Source organism: Telopea speciosissima, chromosome 5 (genome assembly GCF_018873765.1).
Source record: "Telopea speciosissima isolate NSW1024214 ecotype Mountain lineage chromosome 5, Tspe_v1, whole genome shotgun sequence".
NCBI classification, from domain to species: Eukaryota; Viridiplantae; Streptophyta; class Magnoliopsida; order Proteales; family Proteaceae; genus Telopea; species Telopea speciosissima.
This window is the reverse complement of record NC_057920.1, coordinates 3404786-3421770: the sequence shown is the minus strand read 5'-3', so window position 1 is coordinate 3421770 and position 16985 is coordinate 3404786. Positions and strand designations below refer to the sequence as shown.

The window sequence follows — 16985 nt, the reverse complement described above, 5'->3', positions numbered from 1 at the left end:
GCAGAAAAAAAAAAAAAAAAATGGAAAACAATGAAATGAGCATATTTATCACAAAGAAAGAAGGAAAGGATTGTATGTCGTTCTTATAATGAAGGAGTAGACATCCTTGATAATGATTTGCTTGTTTTTCAGTTTTCTCAATTACCTTACAAGTACTCTTGATGTAGTCTTCTAATATCGAACTTCGATGCCAATTGTTTCCGTCCACAATAGTCTTTGATGATCCTATCTTGATTGCTACCTACGTTTGTTCAAATTCCAATGGTTCTTGATTGACTTCACAGTTCTTCTTGGAATCCTCTTTGCGATGTCAACCCACTTGTGTTCCCATTTCTATATGTGCCTTGACCAAGGCCATCTCCTCCTATTTAGTCTACGATTCTTTCTAAGAAACAAAAAAAGAAAATATTTGATTCACATAAAGATTAGAAGACTCGATTAATTATAAGTCAACATTTTTTTCTTTTTTGGTAAAAGAGGACATTACTGATTTCCAGAGTGTGTACGGACTTGGCTCCGGTGCAACCATGACGGGAGTTGCACAGGTGCAGCACCAAAACCACCCCAAATACAGGGGGAGGTGGTCATTTCACATGTGGGGCCTAGGTAGGACCCACCTACGAAATGACTACCTAGCTTACCCCTGTTTTTACTGTTGTTTAGCGGTGTTGCACCTGTACAGCTCCTGCCACGGCTGCACAGGATCTTTTTCCAATGTGTACAACCAAATAGAAGAACATGCATTCACTAGGAAATGGGGACAAACTTGATATTGGGGCTAAAATGGTTAAACCATCGCTCCTAGCATTGTTTTCGTTCCCTACTTTTCATGATGGATGTTATATGTTTTCATCCGCTACTTGTACAAGTACAATCCAAGGCCCTCCAAGGCCACTCACATGGAATCCACTCTTCCTGTGGGTCCCACAACTGGCCTTGGGGCCTGGACGGCTCTGCCATGGCCGGTAGGAGATGGTCATAATATTTCGGTTCGGTTCGGTTCGGTTCGGTTCAGTTCGATTCAATTTGGTTTTATCGGCCCCAGACTTCCAATTCAGAATTGACAACACCCTTAAGTGGATCTGAAGCAATTGCAAGTGCTTATTTGGCGACGGAAGGTAGAAAAGTTGAATCATTTGAAAGCAGCGACTTCCGAAGTTGCGGTTCTTTCTCCCTTTCCCTCTGCATCAAGGCGAGAGCTTCGCTTTACGTCATTGCCACTCATCGTCTTCGGGTTCTGACTTCAGAGACTATAATTATCAGTTGATCTTGTCCAACTGCAGTTTCGGCTTTGTTCTCAAGGGGGTACCCGAGCCAACGGCCATGACAACGGCATGGTTTTGGGTCCTCTCTGCCTTCGTCATCATGGCGTCTATTGGAATAGATCCCTTCATCGTCTTTGCATCTTCGCTGGAGGTTTCTGCAGATCTCAATAGTGTTCTCCGGTCACCGGGCAAAATCAACCGCCGCGGTAGTCAGCCAATGATTTTGCCGCTCTTCCTTTCCTCCCCCAATTCGTCTCGGCAGTCTTTCGAAGGAAATTTCCGTCGACAGCTGCAGAAAGCTGAGCATCAGAACCCTAATGCCCACATGCGGCTTTATGACGATCTCCTCATGAATGGGTTGACTTTCACTCCTTCCTTCTATTTCGTACCTCCGTTTCTCATCTTTCTCTTATTTTTGAGCTTAAGTTTTGATTTTTACGTCTATATTGAATTAAGACTGTTTGGTTGGTCTTTACCTGAGCAGCTACTATACCACCCGCCTTTGGATCGGAACACCTCCTCAGGAGTTTGCTCTTATTGTTGATTCAGGGAGTACTGTTACATATGTTCCGTGCTCTACTTGCGAACAGTGTGGCAAACATCAGGTAACTTTGATTTAGAGAGTCATATTTATCCCTATGAGTGACATCCAAGCTTGAATTTTCGATATTTCGACATTGTAATGTATGATCATTATCATCGTCCTTGTTGATTGAGATTTATTCTACCGCTTTGGTCAACTACATGGATATCGTTCCAAAATTTGATTTTATCTAGTTCATGCTCTCTTATCCTGTCAGTCGACTCGATCCTTCTTCCTTACAAAGCTATTGATGTTATCCCTTTGCCCTGTCATTACATCCATTCACAATTCCATCCTTCCTCCCCTTCTTATTCATAACTCAACAGCCTCGTGTCAGCTGCACTCATTTTCGAGGCCTGTTTCTGATCATGGCTGGTCTTGTAGCAGTCTTACAAAATTTCCCCCCTCTAGTTTGATAGGTATGTCATTACATACTGTCTCTCCACTTTGTCCATACAATTTTTTTATTTTTTATTTTTATTTTTATTTATATATTTCACATCTTCAATCTGCTCCCCATGGATGGTAGGTTCAACCACGGTAACTGAAAAAAAAAATCCCTTAGTTGAGGAATCTCTTAGTCGCATCCTTTCTAAATTGGCACTTTATATGTATTTTTCGACCAGCTTATTTTAATACATTTGAAATCCCAAGCCTCTATTTTTCTTGCCTCGTTGATAAGACAAATACTATGTTTTCTAGAAATCAAACAAATCCAGTATACAGATTATATTTGGACCTGTTTATTTCCGTCATCCGCTATTTAAGGGATGTGGCATAATCAGAGGAATGGAAAACTTTCACAGGATCAATCCAAACATATTTATTAAGTGGAACTGATAGAAAAACTTGCCTTTTGTGTCTACCCCCCCACCCCCCCCCCCCCCCCTTTTAAATGAATTCGTCAGCTATGTAAATCTAGGAGAAATATGGATGTGCAACTAAAGAAATTTGAAGGTTTTAATTAGAAACTTTGAAGAAGATTAGTGGATGCTGGTCAGAATTGGGTTGGGCATAAGACTCGGTGAATCAGACTGACTTAGCCAGGCGATATAGTGTATTTTCCGTTTTGTTTGATATATAACTAAATTCTTCCTTTTCTTTTCTTTTTAAGTACACATATCCAAACTCACAATTGCTGAGTTGAAAATTGATACTTATGAAGATAGCATATTTCACAATTGTTGCTTTTATGAAGATTTGCTTATTTCCTCTCCTTTTGAAATACTAATTTTTTGTTGTCATCTAGGACCCAAGATTCCAACCAGATTTGTCTAGCACTTACCAACCTTTAAAGTGCAATGTGGGTTGTAATTGTGACATGGAGAGGAGCCAATGCATTTATGAGAGGCAGTATGCTGAGATGAGCTCTAGCAGTGGCGTTCTTGGTGACGATGTTATATCCTTTGGCAACGAAAGTAAACTTGTGCCCCAACGTGCTGTTTTTGGTTGTGAAAATATGGAAACTGGCGATCTTTACAGTCAACATGCTGATGGCATCATGGGATTGGGCCGTGGAGAGCTTAGTATTGTGGATCAACTTGTTGATAAGGGTGTAATTAGTGATTCATTTTCACTATGTTATGGTGGAATGGATGTTGGTGGTGGTGCTATGGTTCTTGGGGGAATTACTCCTCCGCCCGACATGGTCTTTTCATCTTCAGACCCTGTCCGCAGGTATAAATTGATTATACTTTATCTTAGGAAAGATATAATTGTTGATTCCCTAACAAATACATTTGTTACATCTCACACATTTACTCTAGTCTCGGGATGGAAACAGTCCATATTACAATATTCAGCTGAAGGAAATACATGTGGCGGGAGAGTCATTGCAATTAAACCCAAATGTCTTTGATAGAAAGCACGGAACTGTGCTCGATAGTGGTACTACATATGCTTACTTACCAGAAGCAGCATTTGTAGCATTCAAGGATGCTGTAAGATTCTTTCTTGGATTTTCTCTCCTTACTATTTGCTAGTTCTTGTTCTCCATGAAAAAATAAATAAATGGATATGCTTTGTTATTGAATGAAGCTTGATACACCTGTTATATGTTTGTCACGTTGTTACCCAATATCTTACCTGCCTCAAATAAAAATTTAAAGAAAGAGCTCAAAATATGAGCAAATAGTGCAGAACTTTAGTTTAATGACACTAATGGGGGGAACCTCTCTCTCTCTCTCTCTCTGGGGATGCATGCCAATGGGTGGAACCTGGCTGGTATCATTCATGACATATAATATATGAATGCCATATGTTATAACCTTAGTACGACTAATGCACACGAGATTGAAAAAAGAGGTGGTCATACACTTAACCTGAATGTAATGTGCGTGCTATTTGCATGAGACATAGCATGGATACAAATTTATGGACAATGACAGATTTGAAGAATGAATGGATGATTTCTTTATATTCTCTCCAGTTATTTCTAACTAAACCCTGTGTTTCAATACAATGCAATTTTCAGTTTCACAATTTTCTCTTCTGAACTAATGGCCTGTCTAAGTTAACGCATTGGTCAGGCTAAAGGACTAGAATTTAGGGCTGCAAGTATGAAGGTTTAGTGGTTAAGAAAAGGTTGGTGTGGGGGGCTATTTTGTGATTTGGTTAAGCTTACATGGTTCTTGATTAACAATGAATATGCATTTAATAAAGTTGTGTTGTAAAATAGGATTTGTGGAGCTGACCCCATTTACTTAGGTGGCTTAGTTGAGTTCACTTTAGGTGAGTTCAGTTTACATGGTTGGAGTTAACAAACATCTTACGGCTTGTGTAGGATGGAATTTGCATAACCCAAGCATGAAATCACAATCACTTCCTATTGCAGCCTTTCATTTAATCCCATCATGGACAAGTAGCCTTTCTAGGCTCGATTGTAAAAAGGCGTACCCAGTGCCCGAGGCTCTCGCTATTGCGGGGTCTGGGGAGGGTCATAATGTACGTAGCCCCTGCTTTCATAGAGAGGCCTTTTCAAGACTCGAACCCTTGACCACTTGGTCACAATGGAGCAACCTTACCGTTGCACCAAAGAGGCTGTTTCTAGGCTCGATTGTAACTTGCTCAAAAGTCAAATCATTTCCATGCAATATTTGGATTCCTGATAATTGATAACTAATTGAATAAGCTTCCATAAATGTTAGGCTTAGTGGAATCTTTCATATTATTCTTCTTTTGTGGTTCCCAACTAGGGTATCAATCCTCTCTCAAAAGGATGGCCTATGTTGGATCAAATCAGCGCATTTCTATTTCTTGGATATCTTGTTTTGGTGTTTATGTGTTTTTCCATCTACTAGAGAACATGTCCTCATACGGAGTCTTTATTTTTCAGACAAGAGGTACAGTTAATATGAAACAAATGCACATGATCTGTTTTGCTCTTGAATTTTAAGGAGTTTCCATTTTGCTTGTGTTCTTTTCACTTTGAAGGAGTTTGAACCCGTGATATCTTCTCGTTACTGTCTCTTTAGCATCGATGTAATGCTTGTGACGTAACTTGTCTTTTTTCCTTTTAAAAAGTGTACTTGTCAATTCTTCTTCTTGTTGGTTAACTTGCTAGAATTTCTTGCTGATGCATTTCCATGGTGGAAACATCTTAAGCAAGAATTCTGAGTTGACTATATTCACTCATTATGTTTGTAATTTCAAAGCACCGTCAGCCCAAATTCAGATTCTCTTTTCCTCAAACAACAGTGGGAACATATTCACATGATTGTACATAAAAAATAATGATACAAATAAATTGTTTGCTCTCACGCTATGTTCTCCCCCCCTCTGGTTCCCTCTTCTGATAAATTGACTCCAAATGGCTAATGATTGGGATGAGACTAAATCAAGCTGAGTTTCTTTGTTGGTAAATAACTTGCTTATTACTTAATTGCCAATGTTTTTAAAAGGAGGGACCTTTCCCACATTTATGGTTGTGCAGTGTACCAAGTTTTACTAGAGACAAGAAGAGAACCAATATTGGTTTCTTAGTTGCATCTTGATTTGAAAATTTTCTTTTGTTTTACTTTAATCTCTCTTTTTTCCCCCTTTTTGCTTTGCTCCTTTTTTTAAGGACATATTCAATTAACTTAGTTCTCTATACTGTATGTTGTACTAAATGATCATTTTTATGGTAATCTTGTGCATATTTGCAGATTATGAAGAAACTTCACAACCTCAAACAAATCCGTGGACCTGACCCAACTTATAATGATATTTGCTTTTCTGGTGCTGGAAGGTATTTCCTCTATTGTAACATATACCTTTGATAAAAAGGGCGTACCCAGTGCACGAGGCTCCCGTCACTGTGGGGGTCTGGGAAGGGTCATAATGCATGCAGCCTTACCCCTGCTTTCGCAGAGAAGCTGTTTCCAGACTCGAACCTATGACCACTTGGTCACAATGGAGCAACCTTACCATTGCACCAAGAATATATCATGCATGGAATCGGTCTCTGCACTACGAGTAATAGTCCTATTTCACTTTTGCCACAGGGACGTCTCCGAACTCTCAAAGACCTTTCCAGAAGTTGACATGGTCTTTGACAAAGGACAAAAGTTGTCCCTGGCTCCAGAAAACTACTTGTTCCGGGTAACATGACTACACAGCTTTTTATGCATTTATTGAAGACAACGTTAAGCCTCTGATTGTTGTGAAATTTATTTTATGCGTTGGACCTACATGTTGTCTGTGCTATGGCTGACTTGATATGTCTTTTCTGATGTTTTCTCTGTGTTTTCTTTCCCATCTTATTATAAAGCATTCAAAGGTTCGTGGTGCATATTGCCTGGGAATTTTTCAAAATGGAAAGGATCCAACAACTCTTTTGGGAGGTATGTTCATGAGTCCCAGAGCAATATAGTAAGTTGAAGCTTCTTTGTATGTGCACTGAATAATGTGCTTCTTAGTTCTTGTAATCTATGATGGAACCATGGTTATGTGAAATTTTGTCTGATTTTGAATATTTTCTTTAGTTTCTCTGAAGATGTATCTTCTCTAACAGGAATCATTGTCCGCAATACTCTTGTAACTTATGATCGTGAGCATCAAAAGATTGGTTTCTGGAAAACTAATTGTTCAGAATTGTGGGGCAGGCTTCATATACCTGACGCATCTTCAGCAGCACCTTCAGCTTCCGATAGTGGGAACTCAGCTCTAGGAATGCCACCTGCCATTGCCCCAAGTGGATCATTGGACCCTATCATTCCAGGTACGTTAAGCTGCAAGCCTGGAAGGGGCCTTTAGCTGCTCTCTTCAAGATTAATAATGTGCTTTGTTCTCAAACTATTATATGTTATGTAATTCTATTCTTGTTAATTTGTTATTGCTTATTCAACGTACTACTAATCCTCATTTATTTATTTTGTTGCTTTTTTGTTAAGTCAAAGTGAGATTTTACTAAGAGACCCCACAAAATATACACGTCCTCCAAGTTGGAGGCTAAACAAAAAGACTGGATTACTGCATAAGAAACAGCCTCCAATCACATCTAATGTTTGCTATCGAGGGATTTTCTTATTGACACTCCTTAAGGTGTCAAATAATTTGTAACCTTATTTTTTTGCTCTTTTAATATAACACATTTTTTTTTATGTACTTGAAAAATGTACGTGACAATGATAGCTTTTGATAATGACATAATGATATGTCTCACTTTCAAAGTATTTTTGAAAACTCTTTTATACCCCTAACTTATTTAACTTTTGGGAATAAGACCAGGGGCAATTAAAAGGTGTCAAATTCTAACTACACCTATAGAGGGGTCATTTAGATGGTCCCATTCATAAATTCCTTACACATTGAAGCCTGTAAGATCATTTTCCTTTTGCCTTAGCTGCTGCTCAATCTGGTTGAGTATGATTGTTTGGGGTCCTTTGGTATGATGGTGTTTTTTGGATTTAGCTCTCCCCCCCCCCCCCCCCCTTTCTGAAGTAATTATAAGTTTATGTTTTTCTGAGTTCCTTCGTATATGGAAATCTTGATGGTTCTCATGGTTGGATTTTCTTAGGTTCTTTATGCAAAGCTTTAACCAACTTCTTCAGGTCAGCTATACAAAATTACAAATCCTGTTCTGCCATCCTGAAGCAGATTCTGTGACCTGGGCATTGCCTAGTTGCCATAAACGATATCCATAGAATTGAGTCCGAGCCACCAACACAGCTGCAATGCACACAGAAAATAAGTAAAGCTTGGGCTGTATTTCTTAATTCTTTTTCTGTTGATCTCAAATATCCCATGTACTTCGTTTGGTGTAACACCGTGACCAGGCCAAACCTCAACTTGCAGCCACTCACTTTTCTGAGCATGAATTTTTTAGTTCTGACATCTGAGGGAACACAGACCTTGTTAATGGGATTGGGGCATATATTTGTTCCATAGTTGTCAAGGCGGCGCCTAGACGTCCAGGCGTCTTGGTCGCCTCGTGTCCAGGCCCCCTCCAACACCTTAGGTCGCTTTAACGCCATGACAGCTATGAATGTGCCACTGATGCCATAGATAGTTACTTACTAGCTTTCGGGATTTTGGTAATTTATAGCCACTCAAACTGTTCCAAATTCCAGTATTCAGTGACTGCTTGGTTTCCTTGACCGGGCACCCACTATTGGGAGTGGTTTTCCTGGACAGTACGTCCACTATGGGATCTATGGATGACAAAAATATTTTTCATGGGACTGAAATTCTGTGGAGAGATATGCCCCCGAGGTCCCTTCTCACATTTCAGGTTCTGGCCAAAACAGAGTTTGCCAAGTGGCAGAAATGAAGCTGTGAAAATCCAGTGGGAAATTGCAACTTATTGGAAAGATACAAGGGGAAAATGCCAATACATGGAAGTTTATATGATTGAATTTGGCTCCGAAATTTGACGTGTCAGATCTAGATCATTCCTAGACATCTAATGGTAGAATTACCACATCATCTTGTTCACATGGGACGGCTAGGTAGACCACCTATAGATTGCATACTGGACATCGTGTCCAGGAAAACATTTACCTGAAGTATTTCATGGCTTCATGCACTAAAATTTTATTTATTATATTATATGTCCACAATATGTAACAAATGTATAGATAAGAAGTAAAACAAAAGAACAAATTCATTAGTTCATTGTTTTTATTTTTTATCATTATTTTTTGCCTGTGAAGACGGTCGTCACTTGGTGCGATGGCAACGTCTTGTTACCACCAGTGCAGTGGTGGTGTGCAGGTTCGAGTCTTGGGAATCAGCCTCTCCGTGAAGGGGGTAAGGTTGCCTACCATCTAACTCTCCCAGACCCTGCGAAACGCAGGAGCCTTGTGCACTGGGTACGGCCCTTTATTTTTTGCCTGTGAAGGGCTTATGAAACTTTAATAGGAGCCCCACTAGCCCCCAGCGCTGCATCTGTCAAATCAAGATCCTTTAAGCTCCTATGAATAGATTCTAGACAGGGTTCTTGTTGCTAAAAAGTACATCAATACAAGGCTCAAAAGTGGTATTCCAGGTTTAGTATCTGAAGTATATATGGAGTAATGTAGTCTTAGATAGGTAGGAGACCTACTAGGAGCCAGATAACAGGATCACTAGCAAAAGGGGTTGCTGGTTCGAATGGACAGCACTAGGTTTTAGGTTAATTATAGGGTTTAGGATGGGAATTTGGGAATGGGTCTTATATAGGTTTAATATGCAGGTCTAGGGGGTTATTATGGGATAAAAATAATTGGATTTGGTTAAGTTTGAAAATTTGCAGAATTAGGGTTAGGGTTTCGGGTTTTAGGTTTAAGGATCTAGGCGGAAAACTAGGGTTTAGATGGTCAGATGGGACTCAAATTGGGATCGAGTGTAGGAGGGAGAGGGAGGGATGTTTACTGGAAGTTTGGCACAGATCTGATGGTTGGAAGGTGAATGCTCAAGCTAAAATTCGAAGGAATAGTTGCAGGTTTAATGGAGGGGATGGAAGGCTGGCTGTAGTAATCTGATTGGGTCGATGGGAAAGGATGGATTAGGTTAGAGGATGAAGAGGGGAAGGATATATGCAAGAAACTAAAATTACTTACTGGTTTGATCTCCTTCGAAGGCAGCGGCAGCAGCAGCAGCTTGAAGAAGCTCGATTGAAGAAGAAGAACCTCCCGGTACTGGACAGACGCAAGGAGTCGTGAGAGTCCACTCACCCTAGCACCTTGAGATCCACAAGGCAACACTCACAAAAGGGAGCAATAGCAGCAACAAAGGCAGCAAGCATAAAGCTGAGTTTTTATTAATCAAAATTCGTATTCAATGCTGGCCTCCCTTACAAACTTATATAGAAGACTCAAAAATAGACTTAGACACTAAAAAGGAAAGGCCTAACCCTATCCCTAACCTATTAGGTAACTTAAACTGACTAGGAAACTAGAATACTAAAGGAAATAGATTCAAAACATGGCTGGACTTATAGAGTCCTAATCTAGCCCAACTTACATCACATGACCACTTAAGTTGTCACATGACCACTTAACCAAGTCACATGATTATTTAAATTGAACCAATTAGATGCAATCAATTTGAACCGGTTCAATTAAAAAACATAAAAATAAACTAAGTATTGGGCTAATTCCGTATGTAACCTATATACCCCTAGTTTAGGCTCATTTAAGTGGTCTAATACATAGAAAATCCTTGGGAACAAAGGCCCAATATGTACATAACCCAACCCTAGGCCTATTTCTAAAGAAATAAGCCAATTTCTATGATGAACCTGCATCATAGAGAAATCCCACCATCATGTGTACTGGTAAATTTCTTTATCATATGCTTGTTGCTGGGGCTTAGGAGCTCTGATGGAGAAAATGGATGGCAATATCCTATTTAACAGCTAAAATTCTAAGGGGTTACAACAAGTCCTTTTAATACTTGAGGCAAGTTGATTTCTTGTCACCTTTTGTCACTACTTTTGCAAATAGCAATTGAGTAAGATGATTGGCATGGTGACACTAATTTTTATTATGCACCCATCTGCAACTTTGTCTCCTAGTCTGTAGCACCTGATTAATATTATTTGGAAAGAAATATTGTTAATCAAAGTAGAATGAGAGAGTATTAATTTGTTAAATGTGTATGTCCATGTCTTGTATCCTGAATTGGTGTCAAACAAGTTGAATTTCTAGACCATGATCCGTGTGAGATTTCTTCTTGATAACGATAAAGATGAACTTTTTGTTTCTTATCTTTTTGTATTTATTTTCTATGGCTTATCCTTCCAAACTTTGCCAGATACAATAAGGTATCCTATAGTTAAAAACTTGTATGTTGATTAACTTAACAAAAGAATGGTGCACCGTTGAGAGCTATCTCCTTTGCATAAAATCCTAAAACTTGAAGGGCATTGTGGTGAAAGGAAATCTCTTTATTACTTCCATATTTTTTCCCTTTCTTTGGTAAGCATACTAGTGATGTTACCAGTAAGATAAGGTGGTCTAATCCAAGGTGTAAAAACCCGTAATTGGACACGGGATCGCTCTCCATCGATTTTGATTGGAATTGAATTGGAATTGGCCCAGAATCCTCAGGAATCGGCCAGAACTTTAGAAATTGGAAACGGGAGGAAGAAGCCAGATTTCCACCAATCTGTGATTTTTTGGAGTTTTTGACAAAATACTTGTAGATAATTCTACAATAGATTAGTTTCATTGCTTATCTGCTATTTTACTAATTAAAAGAAGGGGAAATGGTCAATTACAAAATAGCTTGCTGGAATCAGCATTACTCGGAATTGGCCAATTCCACTGATCCAAACTGATTTTTGAAACAATCTTCTAATCAGTCGAAGAGCATATAATATAATATGCTCTTGGTCCATAATTATTTTTCTGACCTTCCAACAATTTGGAACGGTTCCTTATCTGATATAATTTTAGCAGCAGATCTAGCCATTTGATTCTTGTTAGTTAGGACATAATCATAACACTACTTTGGATTCCCAATTATATCCTTATATTGATCAGTTTGAATAGCTTCCTGACGACATTTCCTCACTATATTTTGATGCTCAGACAAATTCCAAGTTGGGCTTATAATGTTCGATATGACCTTCAGTGTCAACAACTCAGATCTGGTTCCGCACCTCACAGAACTTGGAGGCTTCATTGCCAAGGAGTTAAAAGTTAATAATTCACAGGTAGAGTAGATCATGTTTTATTCTTTGTGATGACCTGTTTCTGATTGTCATGGATGTTCACTGGCTGAAGTGGCACTATTGTGGCAGCTTGATGTATGTGTATTTTTTTCTTTCTTGGGTATCAAACTTCATCTTGACATAATAACTCTGGATCAATGCTTTCAGGTCCATTTATTGAATTTTACTAGCAAAGGAAATGATTCCCTAATAAGATGGGCCATATTTCCGGCAGGATCGGCGAATTACATTTCTAATTCAACAGCAATGGTAATATTTTTTCTGGCATGAAAAGCAACTGCATAGAATAATGTAGTTGATCATTAGTTATTTGGTATTTCCACCTAATGATTCCGTATATGTGCAGAGCATCATTTCCCGGTTAACTGAACACCGTCTACATCTTCCTGATACTTTTGGAAATTATAAGCTAGTTCAGTGGAAATTTGAGCCACCAAGGACAAGGTGTTACTCCTTTTACTTCATCGTCTCAAATGGTTTACTTCTGTTTACATTATTTCTCATTAATTGGCACTCTTATACCATTGGAGTCTGGTGTGTTACCCAAGACCATGCACTTTGGAACTCATTTTTGAATCAAAACTTTCTCAAGCATATGGTCATTGATGTCTTAGAAGAATAGACTACAATTGAAAGTCTAAACATTGATAGCCTTCGAGCCAGATTGTGCAGTTACATTAGTTTAAATTGGCAGATATTAACTGGGAAGGTTATTAAATTTACTTCATTGGCATTCATACTTCTATATCTCTCTCCCTTTCCCTTCCCCCCCCCCCCCCCCAAAAGTTTCTCATACTTGACAATTTACTATTCCTCAAGTTAGAAACAGATTTTATTAAAAGCTATAAATGAGGAGACTGCAGAGAGGGCCAAGGCCTGAAAACAGAACAAAGAGCAGCAAATGTAGATTGTGGAAAGCAGGAACATGGTGATTGTCCATCATAGGACCTACATGGGAGCTTTGAGATCTCCTTGACACTTCCAATAGCTGTCTAGAGTTGCCTTTAAGCCAAATATGATGGGATCCAGTTCCTTGGACAAAATGGTTCCCTCTCTGGAAAAAATACATTTTCCCACTGTCACCAAGCATCTACCCTGCCACTCAGTCTTTGCCTTTAGAGGTTTGCTGCTGGAGTATTAAACTCATCCAACTGCTGCTTCACCATCCCATTGAGTGGCATCAAAGTTGATGATAGCATTATATATCCCCCAAAAAGAAAAAAGTTAATGAATATGATGTACATCTACATGTAAAATTTAGCGTATCACAAAAAAAAGCATGCTTAATTGTTCCAGATAGCACTTGTATATATGTTCCAACAAAACATGAATTACTTGACACAATTTGATCAATTAATGTAGAAAACAAAGGTCACGTAGATGAGTCAACTCTGAGGACACTAAATGTGATGGTTGAAAGCTCTGCGAGCTTAAAGCCTGATCAAGTGACTGATACTTGGTTGATGCAGGGGACATAATCAACAAGGGCTGAATGTCTTTTGGTCGGAATTTGGATCAATCTATGATCTAGTTCATTGCTTTAATTAGATTTTGGTTTTAAAATAGTACTTTGTAATTTAACCCTTAGGGGTATGTTGGCAGTTCTTGTTGTGTTCAAGATTCATTTCAGGTTGTTCTTTTAGTTCTGAGTCAATCCTCCTTGGGTCCACTTGGTCAAAAGCCTTGAGTTTCTTCAAGGAGATCTAGAATGTCTAGTAAGAGGATCTGTGATTCTACTGTTATTTCCCACATTCCTTAAATTTTGTCATGTCCTTCATTTTTGGATCCCTGCATTTAAATCTCCTTCCACTAACCCTTGAAGTGATTTCTTTTGAACTTTACCATCCTTTTGAGCTGTTTTGGTTTGTTCAAACATCATATGCTAGTCTTCCCAGTTATATATCCTGATTACATTCTCAGCCTTCAAGAACTGTTACAAAATTCATAGTTTCTGCCTCCCCTTTTGTTTGACGAGTTTCTGCTCCTTTTTTATTACTTCAAGCTAAATAATTCTTAAAATTTAACCTGTAATGTTTCCTTGAGTACTTAAACTAAACCCTTGTTGCAATTTCCCTAAAATCATAGCCTAATATGTCTGCAACTCAAAATCTATCTACTGGCATGCTCTCTCTCAGTTATTCCATGCTTTTGCTGCAGCTTGGTCCTTGTTAGTGCTTTTTTTACAAAAAAGGGGACTATGACACAAGATTTGGAGGGTAGGGAACTATAAATCTGAGGGTATGAGTATATTTACAAGTTTTATTTTATCCAGTAACAAAAGGAGGGGAACACAAAGGCACTTCACCCAAGTACTATTGGAAATTTGAAGACACTTTTAGATATGATTCAGATGGAATATAAAATTGTAAATAGCTCTGGACTTTGAGAAATACTTTTTATTGATAACATATTTAAAATATTAACTTTTATACAAAGAAATTCATAAAACAGAAAGTCAAAAACAGGGTGGAACACCCAACGAGGCATGTTAAGAGCTATGAGGGGGCCAAATATGGCCCAACAAAACTCAACTACATGGCAGACAATAGCATTGGTGCTGGAATGGTTCTGGCACTGTTGATGTGGGAAATCTGTGCAGGAAAATTTGGTTTATTGCCATTTCAAAATGCAGTTGGTTGTGATGCTTTTGACCTACATATACATGGAATTCTTCATAAATGAAATATCCATTTTGGGTTAAATGTGGCCTTCTGGTTATTTTACTTTTTGTCTGCTTTGGCATTGCCATTTATCATGTATTATTTGTGATTTCATGGTTCACCTGGGGATTGTGCCAAACTGTGTTAAAACTCATGATCTCAGACAAGTGATTGGAAAAGTTAGTTCCCATATCTAATACGGTTTGGGGCTTGTATTAGAAGATTAAACCAATGTATCTGGTCAAAACATCTTCCCTGTCATTAGAGTTTGGACATCGGCAGTCAGCCTATCACAGTCAGACCCCACACACACACTCACACGCACACGTACACGCACTTTGGCCGTCAGCCGGTACATTCACTTCAGGCTTCTTGATAGCTATCTACTGATTATCCTTCTTCTTAGTCTGGAAATTGTTTTCTCAGGATTCTTTATGAATCCTCTTTTTTCCTCATATTTGTCTGGCCCTCTGCACTGCTGCAGGACATGGTGGCAGCAACACATCTTGGCAGTTGTTGCAGGAGTTATTGTTATGTTGGTTGTTATTGGTTTATCAACTTTTGGTGGATGGTTCATTTGGAGGCACAGACAGCAAGCACTCGGTGTGTACAAGCCTGTGGGTGCCGTTGTTCCTGAGCAAGAACTCCAGCCGCTGTCAAATGCAAACTGATGAAAGCATCTCCTGCTGCTTGATTTATACCCAAAAAATGTCCAACATTCTTTTGGCTCAGTAACACTTGGAGGGCGAGTCCTGCACAGTAAGCTCTTAAACTGATCAGTATGTAAGCCCAACTGCTGAGGGTAGTCACATGAAGTTGACCCTTGAAAAATTTTGTGAACATGTGGGATATAAATACATGAAGTACCACATTTCGATGCAGCATATCTTGTCTTGTATGAAGTATTGTAGATTCATTGCAACAAAGCCTGCCCAATGAGGCAGATTCAGGCAACAAACTCTTGCATTTTCTTTTCTTTTCTTTTTGCCGCTTTTCTTTGGCTCAACTGAACTTTTATGTTGTTATTAGGTTAGATATGAAGTAAAACAAAATTTTCATCAGTAAAGCAAAATAAAATGATATATTCATTCACTTCACTTTACCAACGAAAATTTTAGATTAATTCATGTAACAAAGCAGGGCCTAAGTGATTAAAATTTTAAATAGAAATTGAATTTAATAGAGAGCTATAGATGATTATGTTCTGTCCCTAAGATGTGTTTCTGTGCTGGTAACATCAACAAGACTTTCCAGTTTCCACAACCATTAACCTATGCAGCAGCAGATGACATCAACCCCCCCCCCCCCCTTCCCCTGCCTCTAATTGGAGCTTAACTATCAGAAACTAAGAGCTGCAGCTTGAATTGTTTTGGAGAACAAATGAATTGCAGTATATTTCATTCAGAACACACAACATTGAATCCGTTCCACCCTAAGCTTTCATGGATAAGTTTGACCAGTCGTCAAGTATTCTCCACCATGTGATTTATAGCTTTTTTTTTTTTAGACAGACAAAAATTTTCTTTTTCTCTGAAGTGATGAATCTTTATAATTGATAGAAGTTCCTTATAAATTTCATTGAATCTTATGATGAAGAGAATTGAGCGCCCCGAATTTACAAATTCTTCTTATAGTAGGGGAAAAAATTGATTACTTGTTGATCCAATCCCATATTTATAAGTTCTGCATAATATTATAAAGAAGAAAGAAGTCAAAGAACTCTACTTGGTTGCGTAGGTGGTGCATTTTCTATGTAGGCAATCTTCTTACCGTCGGATTAGTATTATCCATTTAAGAACCTTGATATAATTAAGGCAATAAAAAAAAACCAATTGAATTCAATAATTATTCCATTTGTTTATTAATACTACGTTTACAGGTAAGCGGTTAATATACTTGAGGTTTACCATAAAAAATTGAATTAATTACGCCAAGATTCTCCCATTAATTAAGGCAATATAAAAAAAAAAAACCTTGAATTAAATTAGGTAGATGTTATATATATATATATATGAAGGTGAGTAAACTACTCAACGTTTCTTGCTGTTTTTTTATTTATTTTATTTTAAAAAAAATACTTATCTTTATTTTCAACAATCTCTCTCTCTCTCTTTCTTGTTTGCTGAATCCACAGAGAGTTGAAGGTAAAAAAACCTTCTCCATGTTTCTTGCTGGGTTTTGTTTTTGTTTTTTCAAAAAAGCCTCATCTTTATTCTCAACGATATTGGATTGCTTGTTGAATCCACTGAGAGTTGAAGGTAGTAAACTTTTCCGCGTTTTTTGCTGTATTTTTTTTTAAATAAAATCTTTATCTTTATTCCCAACAATATCTGCCTCTC

At 38.3% G+C, this 16985-nt stretch overlaps 1 protein-coding gene across 1 annotated transcript; it reads left to right on the top strand.

The window, feature by feature from the left end:
* Positions 1–1107: 1107 nt before the first annotated feature.
* Positions 1108–15621, top strand: LOC122662173 (aspartic proteinase 36-like). Its single transcript, XM_043857741.1, has 12 exons — positions 1108–1622; positions 1750–1870; positions 3098–3525; positions 3632–3788; positions 5994–6076; positions 6333–6429; positions 6599–6671; positions 6842–7048; positions 11844–11968; positions 12134–12235; positions 12333–12430; positions 15131–15621. The coding sequence occupies exons 1-12, from the start codon at positions 1324–1326 to the stop codon at positions 15315–15317; spliced, it is 1977 nt and encodes a 658-aa protein (XP_043713676.1). The 5' UTR covers positions 1108–1323; the 3' UTR covers positions 15318–15621.
* Positions 15622–16985: the final 1364 nt, after the last annotated feature.